This window comes from Lipotes vexillifer, unplaced genomic scaffold (genome assembly GCF_000442215.2).
Source record: "Lipotes vexillifer unplaced genomic scaffold, Lipotes_vexillifer_v1.1 scaffold128, whole genome shotgun sequence".
Classification (NCBI taxonomy): Eukaryota; Metazoa; Chordata; class Mammalia; order Artiodactyla; family Lipotidae; genus Lipotes; species Lipotes vexillifer.
In genome coordinates, this window is record NW_006797837.1 from 1,189,608 (window position 1) to 1,206,945 (window position 17,338).

Here is a 17,338-nt window from a genome sequence, read left to right on the forward strand (position 1 = left end):
TATATATATATATATATATATATATATATATATATATATATATATATATATATACCTTTACACACACCTACACGTATATACGTGTATCTACCCCCTAGAGAAGTTCCCATTCAGTACAAATGCAGTAAGATAAATTGGTTTTTAACTCTTTTTAGTTCTACCTGACAGCCCAGGCATGTAAGACACAAGTTTTATAACTAAGTTTTCCATTTGTTAAGTTACATAGTGATAAGTGATTAATGACTAATTTTCAATACTGACTATAGTAACTTTGTAGGCTCTGTAAATACCCAAGAAATCAAACTTTCTTGAAAAAAGACTCGAATAGTCTAGATGTGCTACTAAGTACGGAATAACTAAAATAGAATGAGGTCCTCTCTCACTCGTGCTCTCTCTCTCTCCCTCTCTCACACACACAGACTGGAGGGGATAGAATGACATTAAATGAAACGCCTACAATGAGCACTGCAGAGTGACCCTGACCCTACAGATGGCAGTGCTGGGAGGGGGCCAAAAACTCAGATGAGTTCTGCAAAACCCTCTACTCCAGATGGCTGTTCAAAGACTACTTACTGGTGTACTACACTGAGATGACCTTTGCTGAACATAAACTAGAGGAGGCCCAGCTTAATTACAATAATCAAGAGAAGCTTCTCTATTAGCCCACTGATTTACAAAATTCATTAAACTGAATTTGGGTTTTAGCTGAATAAAAAAAAGCAAATAATATAACAGTTTAAAAAATCTTTAAGAAAGCGTGGCTGAAAAATTGTACTAAACTTGCCCAAATACATGAAAATGATTTATTCATAAGTCAAATTAGTCATAAAAATGAACTTTACTTCACTTTAAATACTGTTCATGAGGGACGAAATATATGAACAACCATGTAGATACTGCTTAATTCAAAGGAATTAATTTTTTTAATACTTTTCTTATTTATTTATTTATTTATTTATGGCTGTGTTGGGTCTTCGTTGCTGCGCGCGGGCTTTCTCTAGTTGCGGCGAGCGGGGGTTACTCTTTGTTGCGTTGCGCGGGCTTCTCATCGCAGTGGCTTCTCTTGTTGCAGAGCACGGGCTCTAGGCACGCGGGCTTCAGTGGTTGTGGCACGTGGGCTCAGCAGCTGTGGCTCGCGGGCTCTAGAGCACAGGCTCAGTAGTGTGGCGCACAGGCTTAGTTGCTCCGTGGCATGTGGGATCTTCCCGGAATAGGGTTCGAACCCGTGTCCCCTGCATTGGCAGGCAGATTCTTAACCACTGTGCCATCAGGGAAGCCCCAGGAACTTATTTTTAATATTTAAAATGTTAGTTCATTGAAGCAGAGGTTTTAGGTAAGATCTTTTTTTTTTTTTTTAATTTATTTTGGCTGTGCTGGGTCTTAGTTGCGGCATGCGGGCTTCTTGGTTGCGGTATGTGGGATCTAGTTGCCCGACCAGAGATGGAACCCAGGTCCCCTGCATTGGGAGCGTGGAGTCTTACCCACTGGATCACCAGGGAAGTCCCTAAGTAAGATCTTATATTCATGACAATGGCTTTGGAAAATAATATCGATTATTCAGCAATAATAAAGCATGAAATGCTAAGGAGAGATTTGGTTTGGAAAGGAAATGAGAGAATGATTGCCATAGGTCATCACTATGCCTTCACATTATACTTCTCTATACGTTCCCATGATGCTTTATCGTTAACAAATCATTTTCACGGAAAACTTCTCATTTTAGCCGGACAAAATCCTCGGAGGTGGGGAGTGTGGGTAACTTCCTGAGCCAACTGTGGAGGCCGAGCCTGCGCGTGACAGAACTGCCATGAGTAGAAACCGGCCTCCCTGAACGGCCTCCCCAAGCCCTCCCTCAGTTGGGCTCCTCAACACCTCCCTCCGGTCCTCCCCCCTCTACGTGGGCTGCTTCATTTCACTGCACACTGCGGTCTACCGACGACCCGCCCAGACTGGGTTCCTGATCGCACTTGCCCCTGAATAGTCTAAAGACGTTTCGCTTTCCCTCACATGGCAGCTGCCCGCCACCTCATCCCAGCACCACCTTCCACTCCCACCCTGTTTATCACCAGCACCAAGTTCTTGCCTCACAACTTTGGAAAAACAATGTCCTCAAGAAAACAGATGGGTATAATGTGGCAACTGAAAGCACTCATTCCAGAATTCCAGAGGCTGAGAGGTGACAAGCAGACCCAAAGAACGTTCCTGAAGAGCAGGACCACTTATGCATCTTCCTGTTTGTAGTGAAAAGCACAACCCACACCATTACACTGGTGACTTCTGGGTGGACCACTCTGCTCCAGGACATGGGGGCCATCGGGTCATTTTCACGGGCTGCTTACAAAGTCTACCTGGGGATTCACAGTCTGTGGGAAGAGCAGTATTGTGGCTCTGATATTCTAATTTAACTGACTGGTTGTCAAAAGACTCCCCGTATGATTGTTTTTGTCCCTGATAGTTTGAGGAGAAATGTCTTCATAACTTTTTGCAGCAATACATGTCACTCCTTTATCTTAAAAATGCTTCAATAGCTGTCCCCCCCACCAAAAAGACCAGCCCACGTTTCTCAGCCTAGCACCTGAGGCCTTCTCACTGGACTGCCCCACTCAGCATCCAGTCTTTCCCTGGCTAAATTCTCCACCATCTCTTTGATCTTCGGCCAGGAACTCCAATCCCATCTAATCCCAATCTCATCATACCCTGTGCATCTCTCTTCTCAGATAACTGGCATAACTTTGATGTGCCTAAATCCTGAGCTCTTAGAGGGTGGGGGCCACACCCTATTCTTCTCTGTACCCCCAACTAATCTGTTCTAAAGAGCAAGTCACATGTTCCTCTGACATTAAACTCCAGAACTCTTTTCTGATCTAATACAAAATTTAATTCATATTTTTTAAGATTTTTCTACACTTTAACGATTATGAACCAGCTGATAATCACTGGTTAGGTATTGCTACATACATGAACAACCGGTAATACTCCCTACGTTTGTGTGCAGAAAGAGACTGAGACTGTGCTAAGACATTTGTTTTGCAAGATGCATTCTGCAAGGATTGAGTTCTGTAGACAGTCATGGTGCTAATGCGAAGAGAGTTTTAAATCATTTGACAACAAATAATTACTGAGCACTTACTCTTCTCAAGGTGCAGTGCTAGGCAGAGAATACAAAGACGGTATTTCATTTACAGACGGATTGTGTTATGAAAGCTTTTCAATAAGGCAGATGTATACAACACGCAACACATTTTCACAAACAAGTAAGCAAATAACGATGGTTAAGCTTCCCAGGCTAGCAAATATAGGTCTACTTAAGCCTAATGAAGCTAAAATACATGTTAATTTACAGGGAATGGAACAGAAAAATATTTTAGAAGACTAGCAGTGAAAGAAAAGAGAAAATCAATATAATAGAGAAACAGCTTCTATTGATTCATTTTTAAATAATGTGCTTGATGGAAAGTGATCTAAACATTTACTGAACCCAGGCATATGTTACCCCCTTGAATTCTCAAAACAAGTCTATTAAATTGATATTAGTATTCTAATTTTAATACTGAGGAAATTTAGGCTCAAGGAGGATAAGTAACCTGTCCCAGGCTAAATGAATACATTTTAGGAATGTATCAAAGCTTACACAACTTCCCCACCGAAGACTATGAGAGACCCCCCCTGAACCCTCCACATACACACACACACATCCAGGAAATCCAGGAAAAGGATATGAATGGTATCCGAGAGCCTCAGGTATTTCACTAGCCCAGGGTCACTTTGTATTATCAATTTCACATCTTCAGGGCATTTATGTGACCTTGAGGTACTATTAAATTTTAACACCAACCCCATTTCAGGGTTAGGCCCTGGGAGACTTTTTCTTTTTACCAAAAGCATAGGTAAGGGATAAGCCTCCAAGTACCACTCTGTGTCAGTGGGTGAATTTTTTCCTAATTCGTCCTTTCACTAAAGGTGAAAGGGCCTAGTCTTCTGCCACATCCTGTCTCTACTGGAGCTGCAGAGTACCACCAGGCAATCTCCCTTTCTACAGCCCCTAAGGAATTCCCTTACAGACCTGACAGATTGACTATTCTCTCAAAAGTATGTTTACCATAACATTTACTTCTAAGTGTTTGCTTTTGTAGGAATCTGAGGTTATCTTAGGCTGCCATATTGCTAGCTCTTACCAAATGTTTTTAGCAGAGGCTTTATTACTATTCTTTTTAAAACGCTTCCATTTTAGAAAATTTTACTTTAATTAATAAGACAACAACAACAAAAAGCTGCCTTTTCAGACATTAAATAGTTTAACCCTACTGAACAGGAAAGCACGCCTTCTCCATTTACTGATTTCATTTCAATCATCTGAATTATAAAAGTAATGCATGCTCACTGCAACAATTCACACAACACAGAAATATGAAAAGTAAAACAAGCCTTTCCTTCCCCTTCTCCCAAATCGTACACTGTTAATGATTTGATATGTATCCTTCCATACTTTTCTTATATAAATGTATCTAAACATACACTGTTAAAAATTTGATCAAGTAATAATTATTCTATAACTCATTTTGTTTCTTAATAATATGCTATTTTCTGTAAACATCCCTTTTCCTACTCCAGTTTAAGAGAAAGATACTTCATTAACTTGCTGGACAAATGAGAGATGAATTTAATAAACCATGTGATTGATCCTCAAAGGCCCAAGTACTTAATATTACAGGTCTCCTACCAGAGACAACTGATCATCCCATGCTTTCCCCGATACACACAAACTGTCGTCTATTACCTTCTATTTTATAACTTAAATAAGACATTTACAATTGTGATTAGATTACACACTTCTCCAAGATTTTTCAATTAAAAAAATCTCTCAAAGTAGTTCATTTTACTTCTGTAGATTTTGCCTTGTTCAATAAGACATCCATTTCCCAAACAGCATACCCAAATTTAGAAAAAAAATTTGTACCTATGATGCTTTGACGAGGCCTGGCACATGAAGACAGCTCAGAAATATTTGTTAAATGCAGGGATAAAATAGTAAAATGGAAATCTTGTTTGAAAGAAACTATGTCTTTATAACATCTCAGCTATAAGTAGAAGGCTTCATCTGTTTCCTAGTTATGTTAATAGTTTGTCCGACTACAAAATGCCCATCAGAGAATTACACTGTTTACAAAGTAGCCGTCTTTCTTTAAAATTTGGTTGATTCTTTTCAGATTACAAAATATCTTCTTCATTATAGGAAACATGACTGCAAAGAAAGAAGGAGAAAAAAAGGTGACAGTGTGATGCAGCCAAGTTAATAATAGAGGTTTTACTGCAGCATAATTTGAAGCAGCATTCTTTAATAGCTAAATCATAAATTAAAACACCACTAATCTCTGATGTTGGCAAGGTTTCCTTAAGCCAAAGCATATATTTAAAGTGTAGCTTGTCTCTTTGCATCATTAGAGTTCTTGCCAAGAGTAGCCTTTTGAAATTAAGAGCAATTTTAAAAGAAAAGTGTCTTGACCTGACTAGAGGCTGCTACACACTCAGCAATATTTCATCTGCTCCTCTCACCTCCCCATCCCTCCAGAGGACCGTAATGCAGAACGCTGAACTTACTAAAAAACGGCTGTAAAACTGAAATATGCTCTGACGTGACAGAGTGCATCCAGCTTCATAAACATAAACTGAAGAGTGGAGCTTTGAGAGACTGGGTTAATTTTCTGGTCACTTTCTCTCATTCTGTGTATTCTTAGTTGGTCAAGAAAGCTGTCTGCCTCTGAAAACTCTATAGCTTGAACTACCATCTCATGCTGATGACTTCCAAATCATTACTGCCAGGCCAGTCTTATCCCCAGAACGCCAGGCTTATAGAACCTGTGGCTTATGTGAACCTACACTTTGAACCTACACTTGGATTATCTAAAAGCTATCTCAAAGTATTAAGGTCAACACAGAACTCATGCAATTACTCCCTAAATTTGCCTCCCTTCTCCACTGGTCTTTTCCATCTCAGCAAACTGTTCCACATCCACACGATTGCTTAAGTCAAAAACCCAGGTGCTATTCTTGATTCTTTTTGTTCTTTCATACCCTACATGTCATCTAACAACAAGTTCTGTTGGATCTGCTCCCAAAATATATCACAAATGCACCCAGTGCTCTCCAATGACCTTCCCCACACCGTCACATCTCTTGCTTTTGGCAAAAGTTTTGTTACCGGTCTACCTACTTCTACTACTGCCCTCTATAACCCACTCATGGCAACGGCAGGGTGATCTTTCAAAATCATAAATCAGATCATATCACTCTCCAGTTTAAAACCCTTTCCTAGCACACCTAGTATTAAAAAAAGCTTATCGTTAAACTTAGTATAAAATCTGATTCTCTTATCCATGCATGAAAGGCCTAACAAAATCTGGCCCCAGCCCACCACTCTGATTCATCTTGTACCACAGCCGACTCCAACTACCCCACGGAGATCACGTAGGACCTCTGTGGACCAGCTGTGCCAACTGCCCAGAATGCTCTGACCCCAAGCCTTTGCATATTGTGCTGCTTCTTACTATTAAGTTATCAGTTTTTAAAAGAGTCATCTCCTCGGAAAAGCCTTCCTGCTTTTGAAATCTAAAGCAGCCAACCACAATATCTAGTAAAACAGCATATGCATTTACTCTCTGACACATCAATCCACTTACAGGTATCTATCCCAAAGAAACACTGGCAAAAACATGACAGTGACAACCAGACATTAAATGGCTCCTGCTGGAAGCATACACTGCCACCAATGAAATAATCTTGAAATGCAAACATTCACACACACAGACACACACACACACACACACACACAGACACACACACACACACACCTGATCCATCTTCTTTTGATCTAACTAACAATCCACGGGAAATCTAAGGGGCAGAGCAACATGCAATCACCAAAATCTAAAATATAAATATGGGGAACTAACCAGGATAAATGATCCATTTTTTCCAACAAAATAAATTACACATGGAAGAGGAACTAATAGATTAAAAGAAATTTAAGAGAGAAATAATCCAATTCTGACCCTTATTTGGATGCAGATTAAAAAATACTTTAGACAATTGGTTTAAGAAGATGTGGTATATATACACAATGGAATATTACTCAGCCATAAAAAATAATGAAATATTACCATTTGCAGTAACATGGATGGACCTAGAGATTATCATACTAAGTGAATTAAGTCAGAAAGAGAAAGGGAAATATTATATGATATCATTTATGTGAGGAATCTAAAAATGAGTACAAATGAATCTACATACAAAACAGAAACAGACTCACAGACGTAGAAAACAAACTTACAGTTACCAAAGGGGAAAGGGAGGAGGGGAAATATAAATCAGGAGTATTGGATTAACAGATAAACACTACTGTACATAAAATAAGCAACAAGGATTTACTGTATAGCACAGGGAACTATATTCAACATCTTGTAATAACCTATAATGGAAAATAACCTGAAAAACTATGTGTGTGTGTGTGTGTGTGTGTGTGTGTGTGTGTGTGTGTGTGTGTGTGTGTGTAAATAAATAAATAAATAAATATATAAAAAACGGAATTACTTTGCTGTATACCTGAAACTAACACAATATTGTATATTAACTCTACTTCAATTTAAAAAAAATACTGTTAAAATAACTGGTTAAGTTGAAACCTTATATGTTCCAATATATGAGATTATTGTTAGAACTGTTTAGTAAGAACAGTATTCTGAACAAGTGTTTAAAGTGAGTGCATATCTTTTAGAAATACATACTAAAACAGTTATGGATGAATGGTATAACATGGGGATTTGCTTCACAGGTAAGGGCAGGAAAATGGGTAGGAGTACAGTTGAAACACGAGCTAGTAATTTTTGAAGATGGTAATGGATGGATGGGGTTCATTACATCAGTCTCTCTACTTCTGTATATATTTGAAGTTTTCCATAGTAAAAGTGTAGTTAAAAGCCAACCGATTACTCACTATAACAGTATTTTATTTCTCAGCATATTAAAGTTACTATGTAGTGAGCAGTACATTCATTTTCTGTTGACGGTCTACCTCTCACTAAAATATAAGCTTTTTATATGTGAGAGCAAATGCTTAGTCTTTACTGCTCTTATCCCCAATACCTAGAACAGTGCCAGGAATCTTGATTAATATTTCTGACTGAATAAATAAAACATCTGGGACCTCCTGCAGAATTTTAGAAGATTGTAATTCCACCGTGGCCAACAAAGCATAATGGGAACGTGCCCAACACTAGCCGGCAGGGCCTTACCTTCACCTCGATGAAGTCAGGGTTCCCCAGGGACACCAGCTTGGCATAGGCCTGGAGTTCATCCACGTTCCATGCTTTCACTAGAGTCAGCCTATAGACAGTACGTTGTTGCTAAAACAGAGGAAAACACAACTTTGTTTTTATCACATATGAAGATATTCAACTTTCTTAAACCCATAGGTGAAACGTGGCATGAACTTCTATAAATTGAAGTTGCATTTTGCAGAAAGATGAAAAAAACGTAAACAATGTCATAAGACTCCCAGAAGCCTTATAAAGGCACAGATATTGGTATATTTTTCTTCTCTCACTCACAGTATCGAACACTAGATAAGACACCCAAAAGGTTCTTAACAAATACACTGAATTCCATTTAGTTAGAAATAGTAAATTGACCAAACAGTTTTAGATTGGTGAAAATTAATTCACATAACCTTCAGGCTTTCAGGTATCAATTGCTCAAAGTTATTTACAGTAAGAATTTCTAATCACTCTTGTCCTCTTTCCTGCTTCCTTTTTATTTAATAATCTCTACTTGGCAGAAAAGGCACATTGATGAACTGTCAATGTTGCCATTTGTTTACCATGTAACCAAAAGAGGTACTGATCTTCTGAAAAGCCATTAGACAACAGTCATGCAAGCCTTTAAAAGCTTTATACCTCTGACTCTGTAGCTCCCTTCCAGGACCCTAGACAAATTACTAAAAGTTCAAAGACTCATTCAAACATCTCAAAACAACATGATTAATGATAGTTTAAAATCTACAACAAGAGTGGGGGCAGAACCTGTAATTTGCCTATAACCAATAGAATATGGCAAAGATGATGTGACACGTGTAGTTATGTACACATGATTACATCCATCTGTAGCAAGTTCCTGGGTAGTATCCATGCTGCTAAACCTCAAACCATGCTTTAAGTAGCAAGGCTCAAAATACTCAAGAGAAAAACAAAGTGAAGTTAAGACGTGAACAAAATGATACCAATCTCTCTCTACATGCACCCCAGTGTTCACAGCAGCATTATTTACAATTGCCAAGATATGAAAGTAACCTAAATGTCCACCAACAGATGAACAGATAAAAATGTGGTATATATATACACAATGGAACACTACTCAGCCATAAAAAAGAATGAAATTTTGCCATTTGCAACAACATGGTTGGACTTGGAGGGCATTATGCTAAGTGAAATAAGTCAGAGAAAGACAAATACTTTATTATATCACTTATATGTGGAATATAAAAAATACAACAAACCAGTGAATATAACAAAAAAGAGACTCAGATATAAAGAACAAATTAGTAGTTACCAATGGGGAGAGGGGAGGGGGGAGAGGCAAGATAGGGGTAGGGGATTAAGAAGTATAAACTATTATATATAAAATAAGCTACAAGGATATATTGTACAACACAGGGAATATAGCCAATATTTTATAATAACTATAAATGGAGTATAACCTTTAAAATTTGTGAATCACTATACTGTACACCTGAAACATATAATATTGTACATCAACTATATATATTTCAATTTAAAAAAATGTCAGGCTTCCCTGGCGGTGCAGTGGTTGAGAGTCCGCCTGCCGATGCAGGGGACACGGGTTCGTGCCCCGGTCTGGGAAGATCCCACATGCCGCGGAGCAGCTGGGCCCGTGAGCCATGGCCGCTGAGCCTGCGCGTCCGGAGCCTGTGCTCCGCAACGGGAGAGGCCACAACAGTGAGAGGCCCGCGTACCGCAAAAAAAAAAAGAATGCCAATCTCTCTACTTTGCCTCATGTCTGAAGATAACCAAGGGATGAACAGTATTAGGCAGCCATATCAGAAAATGTACTCAAAACTTATTTTTAAAATGCAGTGTATAATGCACGAAAAGATAGAAATCTTCCAGATTCCCTTCACATAGCTAGAATTCACCCAATGCCAAAACCTAACAAAAATGGTAGAGAAGTGCAGGCCAATCTCACTTGTACTTATATATGCAAAAATCTTACATAAATTTTAGCAAATGAAATTCACCATTATGTTAAAAATTCTAGAAATGCAAAGATGATCCAATATTAGACTATATATTAATACAATTCATCACGTTAATAGCTCAACACAGAAAAGTTATACAATCATCTTATAGACACACAAAGACACTTCATATCATTTAAAGCCCATCCCTGATTTTAAAACAAAACAGAATGAACAACTGAAAAACCATTTGGTAAACTCAAAAATTAAAAGACACATCCTTAACATAAAGAAAACACTCTCCAGTCAATAGTCCATGTCATTCTTAGAGATGTAAAATATAGAGGCATTTCTATTTAATCAGAATAACAGCAGAATGTCCACTCTATTATTTTTATAAACACTTCCCTGAAAGTTAAAATCAAAGCAATAAGGCAAGAACAAGAATAAGTGGATAGGGCTTCCCTGGTGGCGCAGTGGTTGGGGGTCCGCCTGCCAATGCAGGGGACACGGGTTCGTGCCCCAGTCTGGGAGGATCCCAGGTGCCGCGGAGCGGCTGGGCCCGTGAGCCATGGCCGCTGGGCCTGTGCATCCGGAGCCTGTGCTCTGCAGTGGGAGAGGCCACAGCAGTGAGAGGCCCGCGTAACGCGAAAAAAAAAAAAAGAATAAGTGGATAGTATACAAAAAACAATTACTTGCAAACGATACAGCTGGCTTCTTGAAAACCTAAGAAAATCAGATTTAGTAAAATTGGCTAGTTACCAAATAAAAATAGAAAAATGAGCAGCTTTCCTAGCATAGAGCAGTGGAGTAAATGTGGACTCTGAGGCCAGACTGAATCCCAGACCACATACTAGCCATCTTTAACTCTGTCTCAGTTTCTATCTGTGCAAAATGGGAGTTTACACAGGATTAAAAGTGTCCATCTACATAATGCTTAGAACCATGCTGGCAGCAGTAAGTCATACTAAGTATTAGCTATTATATACCATATGTATGGTACATATATACTATATGTACAACTACAAAATGCAAGGCAAAGAAAATTCTACTTCAACTCTAAAATACATCTATAAAATACTTGATGATTATTTATGAAATAACATGGAGAGTGAAAAAATTAAATATTTCTGAGACCATAAAAAACTAGCCTACATGGACAGCCATGATAGACTTCTAAATATAATGTAATTCCAATGGGAGTTTAAAATTTCCTTTCAACAAATAAACTGGCAATGATACCAACAATAACAATAGCAAGCGTTAGCAATGAGTCAGCCCTTACTATGTGCCAGCTGTTGTTGTGTTTAACATCTTAGCAAAGATTCCAATATTTGTCTCATCTTTGCAACAAAACTTACAAAATAGGTTTATTAGCTTCCCATTACAGATATGAAATTGAGGCCTAGTGCTGCTAAGTGAATTTCCCAAAGTTACACAGTTGGAAAGCAGCAAAGCTGGGATATGAACCCAAGCAGAATGAATCCAAGGCAGACTCTCTCTCGTTGCTTAACCTTTTCAAACTGTGAAAGAAATCATACAAAGAGAAACATACATAAAACACGAATGGACAGCCCAAGGGATTAACACAAAGAAAATATTCATCACCCACTCACCATCCATTGCCTTTACCCCAAAGCTATCTAATATCCTGACTTCAACATTAAAGTTTAGATTTTTGCCTGTGTTTGAAATTTATATACATGGAACCATATACTTTTTTGCATCTTGCTTCTGTCATACAACACTGTGTTTATAAAGTTCATCCATGCTTACCGCATGTTGAGATTTGTTCATTTTCTTCATTACCTAATATTCCATTATATAAATATACAATAATTTATTCAACCATTCCCCCATTGATAGACATCTGGATTATTTCCAGTTCTTAGTTATTATAAAATGCTGTTCTCTCTCGTAACACTAGAGTTTAGTTCTTCCTGCTTTAGGGAATTTTATGAAATGCTATTATGACATGTATTCTTCTATGTCTGGCTTCTTTCACTGAATTTGATGGTGACTTTAGCTTCAGATATACTTTTGCTGCTGTTTAGTACTCCAGTATATGAAAATACTTGCATTAGTGAAAGTTGTTGGTTCGTTGGGTTTTTTTTCCCCAGTTTGGGTCTCTTACGAAATAGCATTGCTATGACTGTTACTGTACCTGACTCCCGATGGATGTTTCTTGAATGTTCCTAAGAGTGGAAGTGCTGGATCACGGGATGTGCAGATATTGCTAAACTGGTTTCCAAAGTCATTTCACCATATACTTCCACCTGCAGCGGATCAGAGTTCCAGCTGCTTCTCTTCTTCAACAGCACTTGCTGTTAGTCGCCATTCCTGCACTGCCCTATTTTGTGTTTGCCCGTCTACTGATGACGTTGAGTGTATGCTTTTGGCCACTCTGCTCTCTTCTTTTGTGAAGTACTTGCTCAACTGTTTTGAATATTTTTTCTTTACTGGGATTAGCTGTCTTTTTACTACTGGGTTTTTCCAATTCTTTCTATATTCTGGCTGTAAGAATGCTGTTATAATTGTATTAGAAATATTTTCATCCACTTTACAGCTTTCCTTTCTGATTTCATCATATCTTTTGATCAACAGATATAACTAAATTTAGTACATTTACCTTTTATCTATAGCCTACTGTAATGTTCAGATTGCACTATGGGGTTACTAAAAAAGAAATGTCATTAGATTTTATTTCAAATTATCAAATTCACATTCTGGGTTTCACTGTGTCTGTAGGGAGCCTGCTCGATGGGATGGTTTCGGAGACTTTAAAGTCTGTTTAAAATTAGTTAAAGCAGTTCCTAAAGTCTATAGAAGAAAGTTGTGTTATACTCCAGTTAGATCAAATTAAAACAAAAACTGAGTACAGATGTTGCTTGAGAGGTGAGAGCTGGAATTTCCTTTGCAAAGGACATACTTAACGCTTTATTTTATCCTTCTTTTAGATTAAAAAAAAAAGAAAGAAAAAATTGGAGTACAAACTGGATTGTATTGTAGTAATTTAATTTGAATAAAACCTATTTTTTTCCCCAGTTTGGGGATTTAGTTAGTAATTTTAATTTGCATAGGTTCTGGTCAGTTATTACTGCAGGATTTTCTGAATGTGGCATATTATCTAGTGGGGACAGGGTTTGTGTAATACTACAGAATACAAAAATGAAGATGAAAGTATCCAATTCAGGCAAAAAGTTTAGCTACTTTCTGTTCAGGCTACAGTGTGATTTGTAAAATGTCACAATGAGATTTGTAAAAAAGTGTCAAGTAGCTGGCATGTTATAATTTCATGTATTTTCTGTTTAATTTGAGAGTCTAGGACTTTTTTCCCCCAGTGGTAGTAACAAACACAATAAAATGGGAGGGAGGGGTGGATCTGAAAGTAACATCACAATCAATGTGCAGCTAGGCTGTGCAGCAAGAAACCTAGACGTTAACCTCTAGAATTCAGACCAGATCTTTGTGACAGAGTTTAAATTTGGGTTTTAACTTATGTTTGTTTCTTAGAGGGGAGCAATACATGGACTGAAAATATTGGGTTGGCCAAAAAGTTCTTTCGGGGTGGTACGGAAGAACCTGAACGAACTTTTTGGCCAACCCAATACATGGAGTGAAAATTGAGGTCAAAATTCCAACGGTAAATGTTAAATGTTTATCAAAGGGAAGTGAGGGAAAAAAGGATTAAGTACAAAGTAGAAAAGGTCTGAGTAGTTAGGAAGGAGGAGAGAAAAGAGGAAAAAAGTATAAGATGAGGAAAAGAGTACATAGTAGCAATTAAGCTACTGGGCTCTGGAGTCAGCTGTGTGAACTAAGGCATGCTCTCTGTGCCTCTGTAACATAGGAAGAGTAATAGTATCTATATCTCATAGTATTGCTGTAAAATTAAAAGAACTAAAACAAATAAAGAACTTAGAACACAGCCTGGAAGATAGAAAACTATGAATAAATTTCAGCTACCATCATCACCACCACCAGCAGCAGTTACACAGATTCATTCATTTGTTCACACAGATATCAATTCAACCAACAGGCACCAGGTCCCGCTGTACACCAGGCATAATACTAGATGCTAGAGATACAGCAGTGAACAAGCAACCAAAGTACCAACTGTTGTATAATCTACATTTTATTCTAGTAAATGAACAAAACCAAAGTCAGAAAAAAAATTAGCAACAATGGTTAATACCAAAAGAGGAGAGGAACCAGGAAACGAGCAAGGTAAGACTCCACCACTCCTGCCTGGCTCCTCAAAGGGAAGGAAATCCAAAAAGGAGGGGGTATATGTATACATATGGCTGATTCACTTTGCTGTACAGCAGAAACTAACACAACACTGTAAAGCAACTATATCCCAATTAAAAAACAAACAAACTGAATGCTGACCAAGTCATATCATGCTTGTCAAAAAATTAAGTCTAAACTCTTTAAAACAAACAAAAAAACCTTAAAATTGAAACAATCCCTCACTGACGACCATTGTTTCTAAAAGCAAAGGAATATGTATTGCCTCTACTAGAAATTGGGCAATGAATCTTTCAAAGTCCTTAGAAAACATACTTATTCTTAAAATGGCTTTAATTAACTAAATTTTTTACTGTTCATGGGAGACAAAACAAAATGTGTCAATCTGATATGTCAAATAAGCAAAGAATTAGAAAATAAATTCAAAGATACAATTCATGATACAGCCAAATGAAGTATTCTTTATAATCAGGGAAGACAAGCAGGAAAGCTATTATAGAATTGCTTCCAAAATAAATTAACTAAGTAACCAACCAAATTAAACTGTAATGAATAACTGAAAATGTAAATCAAAGAAAGAGGGCAAAGACAATGTTATAAGACTCGGTGAAGACAATCCAACCCAACAGGAAAAGAAATCATAGAAGGAAACACATCAAGCCATTAATAGTGCTTACTTCTGAGGATGAGAAATAAGAGAAGGGATGTAGGTTTATCATTTACATTTCTCTTTAAAGACCTGTAGAACACCATGAAATGTTCAACGTGTGCATTATGAAAATCTCAGGAGAGGAGAGAGAAAATGGCAAAAAATAATATTTGAAAACAAAATGGCCAAAACTTCCAAAATTTGATGAAAAACATGAGTCTACACATTGAAGAAGCACAACGAACTTCAAGTAGGATAAACTCAAAGAGATGCACACTGAGATATATTATAATCAAACTGCCAAAAGACAAAGAGAATCCTGAAAGCAGCAAAAGAGAAGTGACTTGTCATGTACAGCGATCCTTGATAAGATCAGAGCCTATTTCTCACCATCAACCATAATAGGAGACAGTGGGATGACATATTTAAATTGCTGAAAGAAAAAAACTATCAACCAAGAATTCTACATCTGGTAAAACTATACTTCAAAAATAAAGAAGAGGGACTTCCCTGGTGGCGCAGTGGTTAAGAATCCACCTGCCAATGCAGGGGACACGGGATCGAGCCCTGGTTGGGGAAGATCCCACATGCCGCAGAGCAGCTAAGCCCGTGCGCCACAACTACTGAGCCTGCGCTCTAGAGCCCGCGAGCCACAACTACTGAGCCCACATGCTACAACTACTGAAGCCCGCGCTCCACAACAAGAGAAGCCCGTGCACTGCAACGAAGAGGAGCCCCCGCTCGCCTCAACTAGAGAAAGCCCACACACAGCAACAAAGACCCAATGCAGCAATAAATAAATAAAGTCATTTCCAGATAAACAAAAGCTCAGGGAGTTCATCACTAGCAGAACTGCCACAGAAGAAATGCTAAAGGGAATGCTTCAGGATGACATGAAAGGACACCAGACAGCAACCTGAAACCATGAGTAAAGAACTGTGATAAAGGTAACTAAATACGTAAATATGAAAGCTAGTATTGTTCTATTTTTGGTTTCTAATTCCTTTTTTTGTTCCTATGTGATTTAAAACACATATACCTAAAACAATAATTATAAATCTATGTTAATGGGCATGCAATGTATAAAATGTAATCTGTGAAATTAACAACATAAGGAGGAAGACAGAAAATGAGGGGCTTAAAAAAATAACATAAGCTTTTGCACAGCAAAAGAAACCAGAAACAAACCAAAACGAAAATCAAAACTACAATGAGGTATCATCTCATGCTGGTCAGAATGGCCATCATCAGAAAGTCTACAGATATTAAATGCTAGAGAGGGTGTGGAGAAAAGGGAACCCTTCCACACTGTTGATGGGAATGTAAATTGGTGCAGCCACTGCAGAGAAAACAGTACGGAGTTTCCTTTAAAAACTAAAAATAGAGTTACCATATGATCCAGCAATCCCACTCCTGGGCATATATCTGGGAAAGATGAAAACTCTAATTCGAAAAGATACATGCACACCAATGTTCACAGTAGCAGTATTCACAATAGCCAAGACATGGAAGCAACCTAAATGTCCACCAATAGATGAATGGATAAAGAAGATGTGGTATCCATCTTATTGAATGGATGGAATCCATAAAATGGAATATTACTCAGCCATAAAAAAGAATGAAATACTGCCATTTGTGGCAACATGGATGGGCCTAGAGATTATCACACTAAGTGAAGTAAGTCAGACAAAGAAAGACAAATATATGATATCACTTACATGTGGAATCAGAAAATGTAATACAAATCAATTTATTTACAAAACAGAAGCAGACTCACAGACATAGAAAACAAACTTATGGTTACTAAAGGGGAAAGGGGAGGGGGAGAGATAAATTAGGAATATGGGATTAAAAGATATAAACTACTACATATAAAATAGATAAGCAACAAGGATATATTGTATAGCACAAACAATTATAGCCATTATCTTATAATAACTTATAACAGAGTATAATCTACAAAAATACTGAATGACTCTGCTGTAAAACTAAAAAATATTGTAGGGGCTTCCCTGGTGGCGCAGTGGTTGAGAGTCCGCCTGTCGATGCAGGGGACACGGGTTCGTGCCCCGGTCCAGGAAGATCCCACATGCCGCGGAGCGGCTAGGCCCGTGAGCCATGGCCGCTGAGCCTGCACGTCCCAAGCCTGTGCTCCGCAACGGGAGAGGCCACAACAGTGAGAGGCCTACATACCG

At 38.1% G+C, this 17,338-nt stretch overlaps 1 protein-coding gene across 1 annotated transcript in view; it reads right to left on the reverse strand.

Moving 5' to 3' along the window:
• The window catches only part of LOC103068508 (S-adenosyl-L-methionine-dependent tRNA 4-demethylwyosine synthase), a 152,488-nt gene that overhangs the window by 22,964 nt on the left and 112,186 nt on the right, over window positions 1-17,338 (reverse strand). The window contains exon 9 of the mRNA XM_007469913.1: window positions 8,289-8,399. Within this exon, the coding sequence (XP_007469975.1) occupies window positions 8,289-8,399 (111 nt within the window). The remainder of the gene's footprint in view (window positions 1-8,288; window positions 8,400-17,338) is intronic.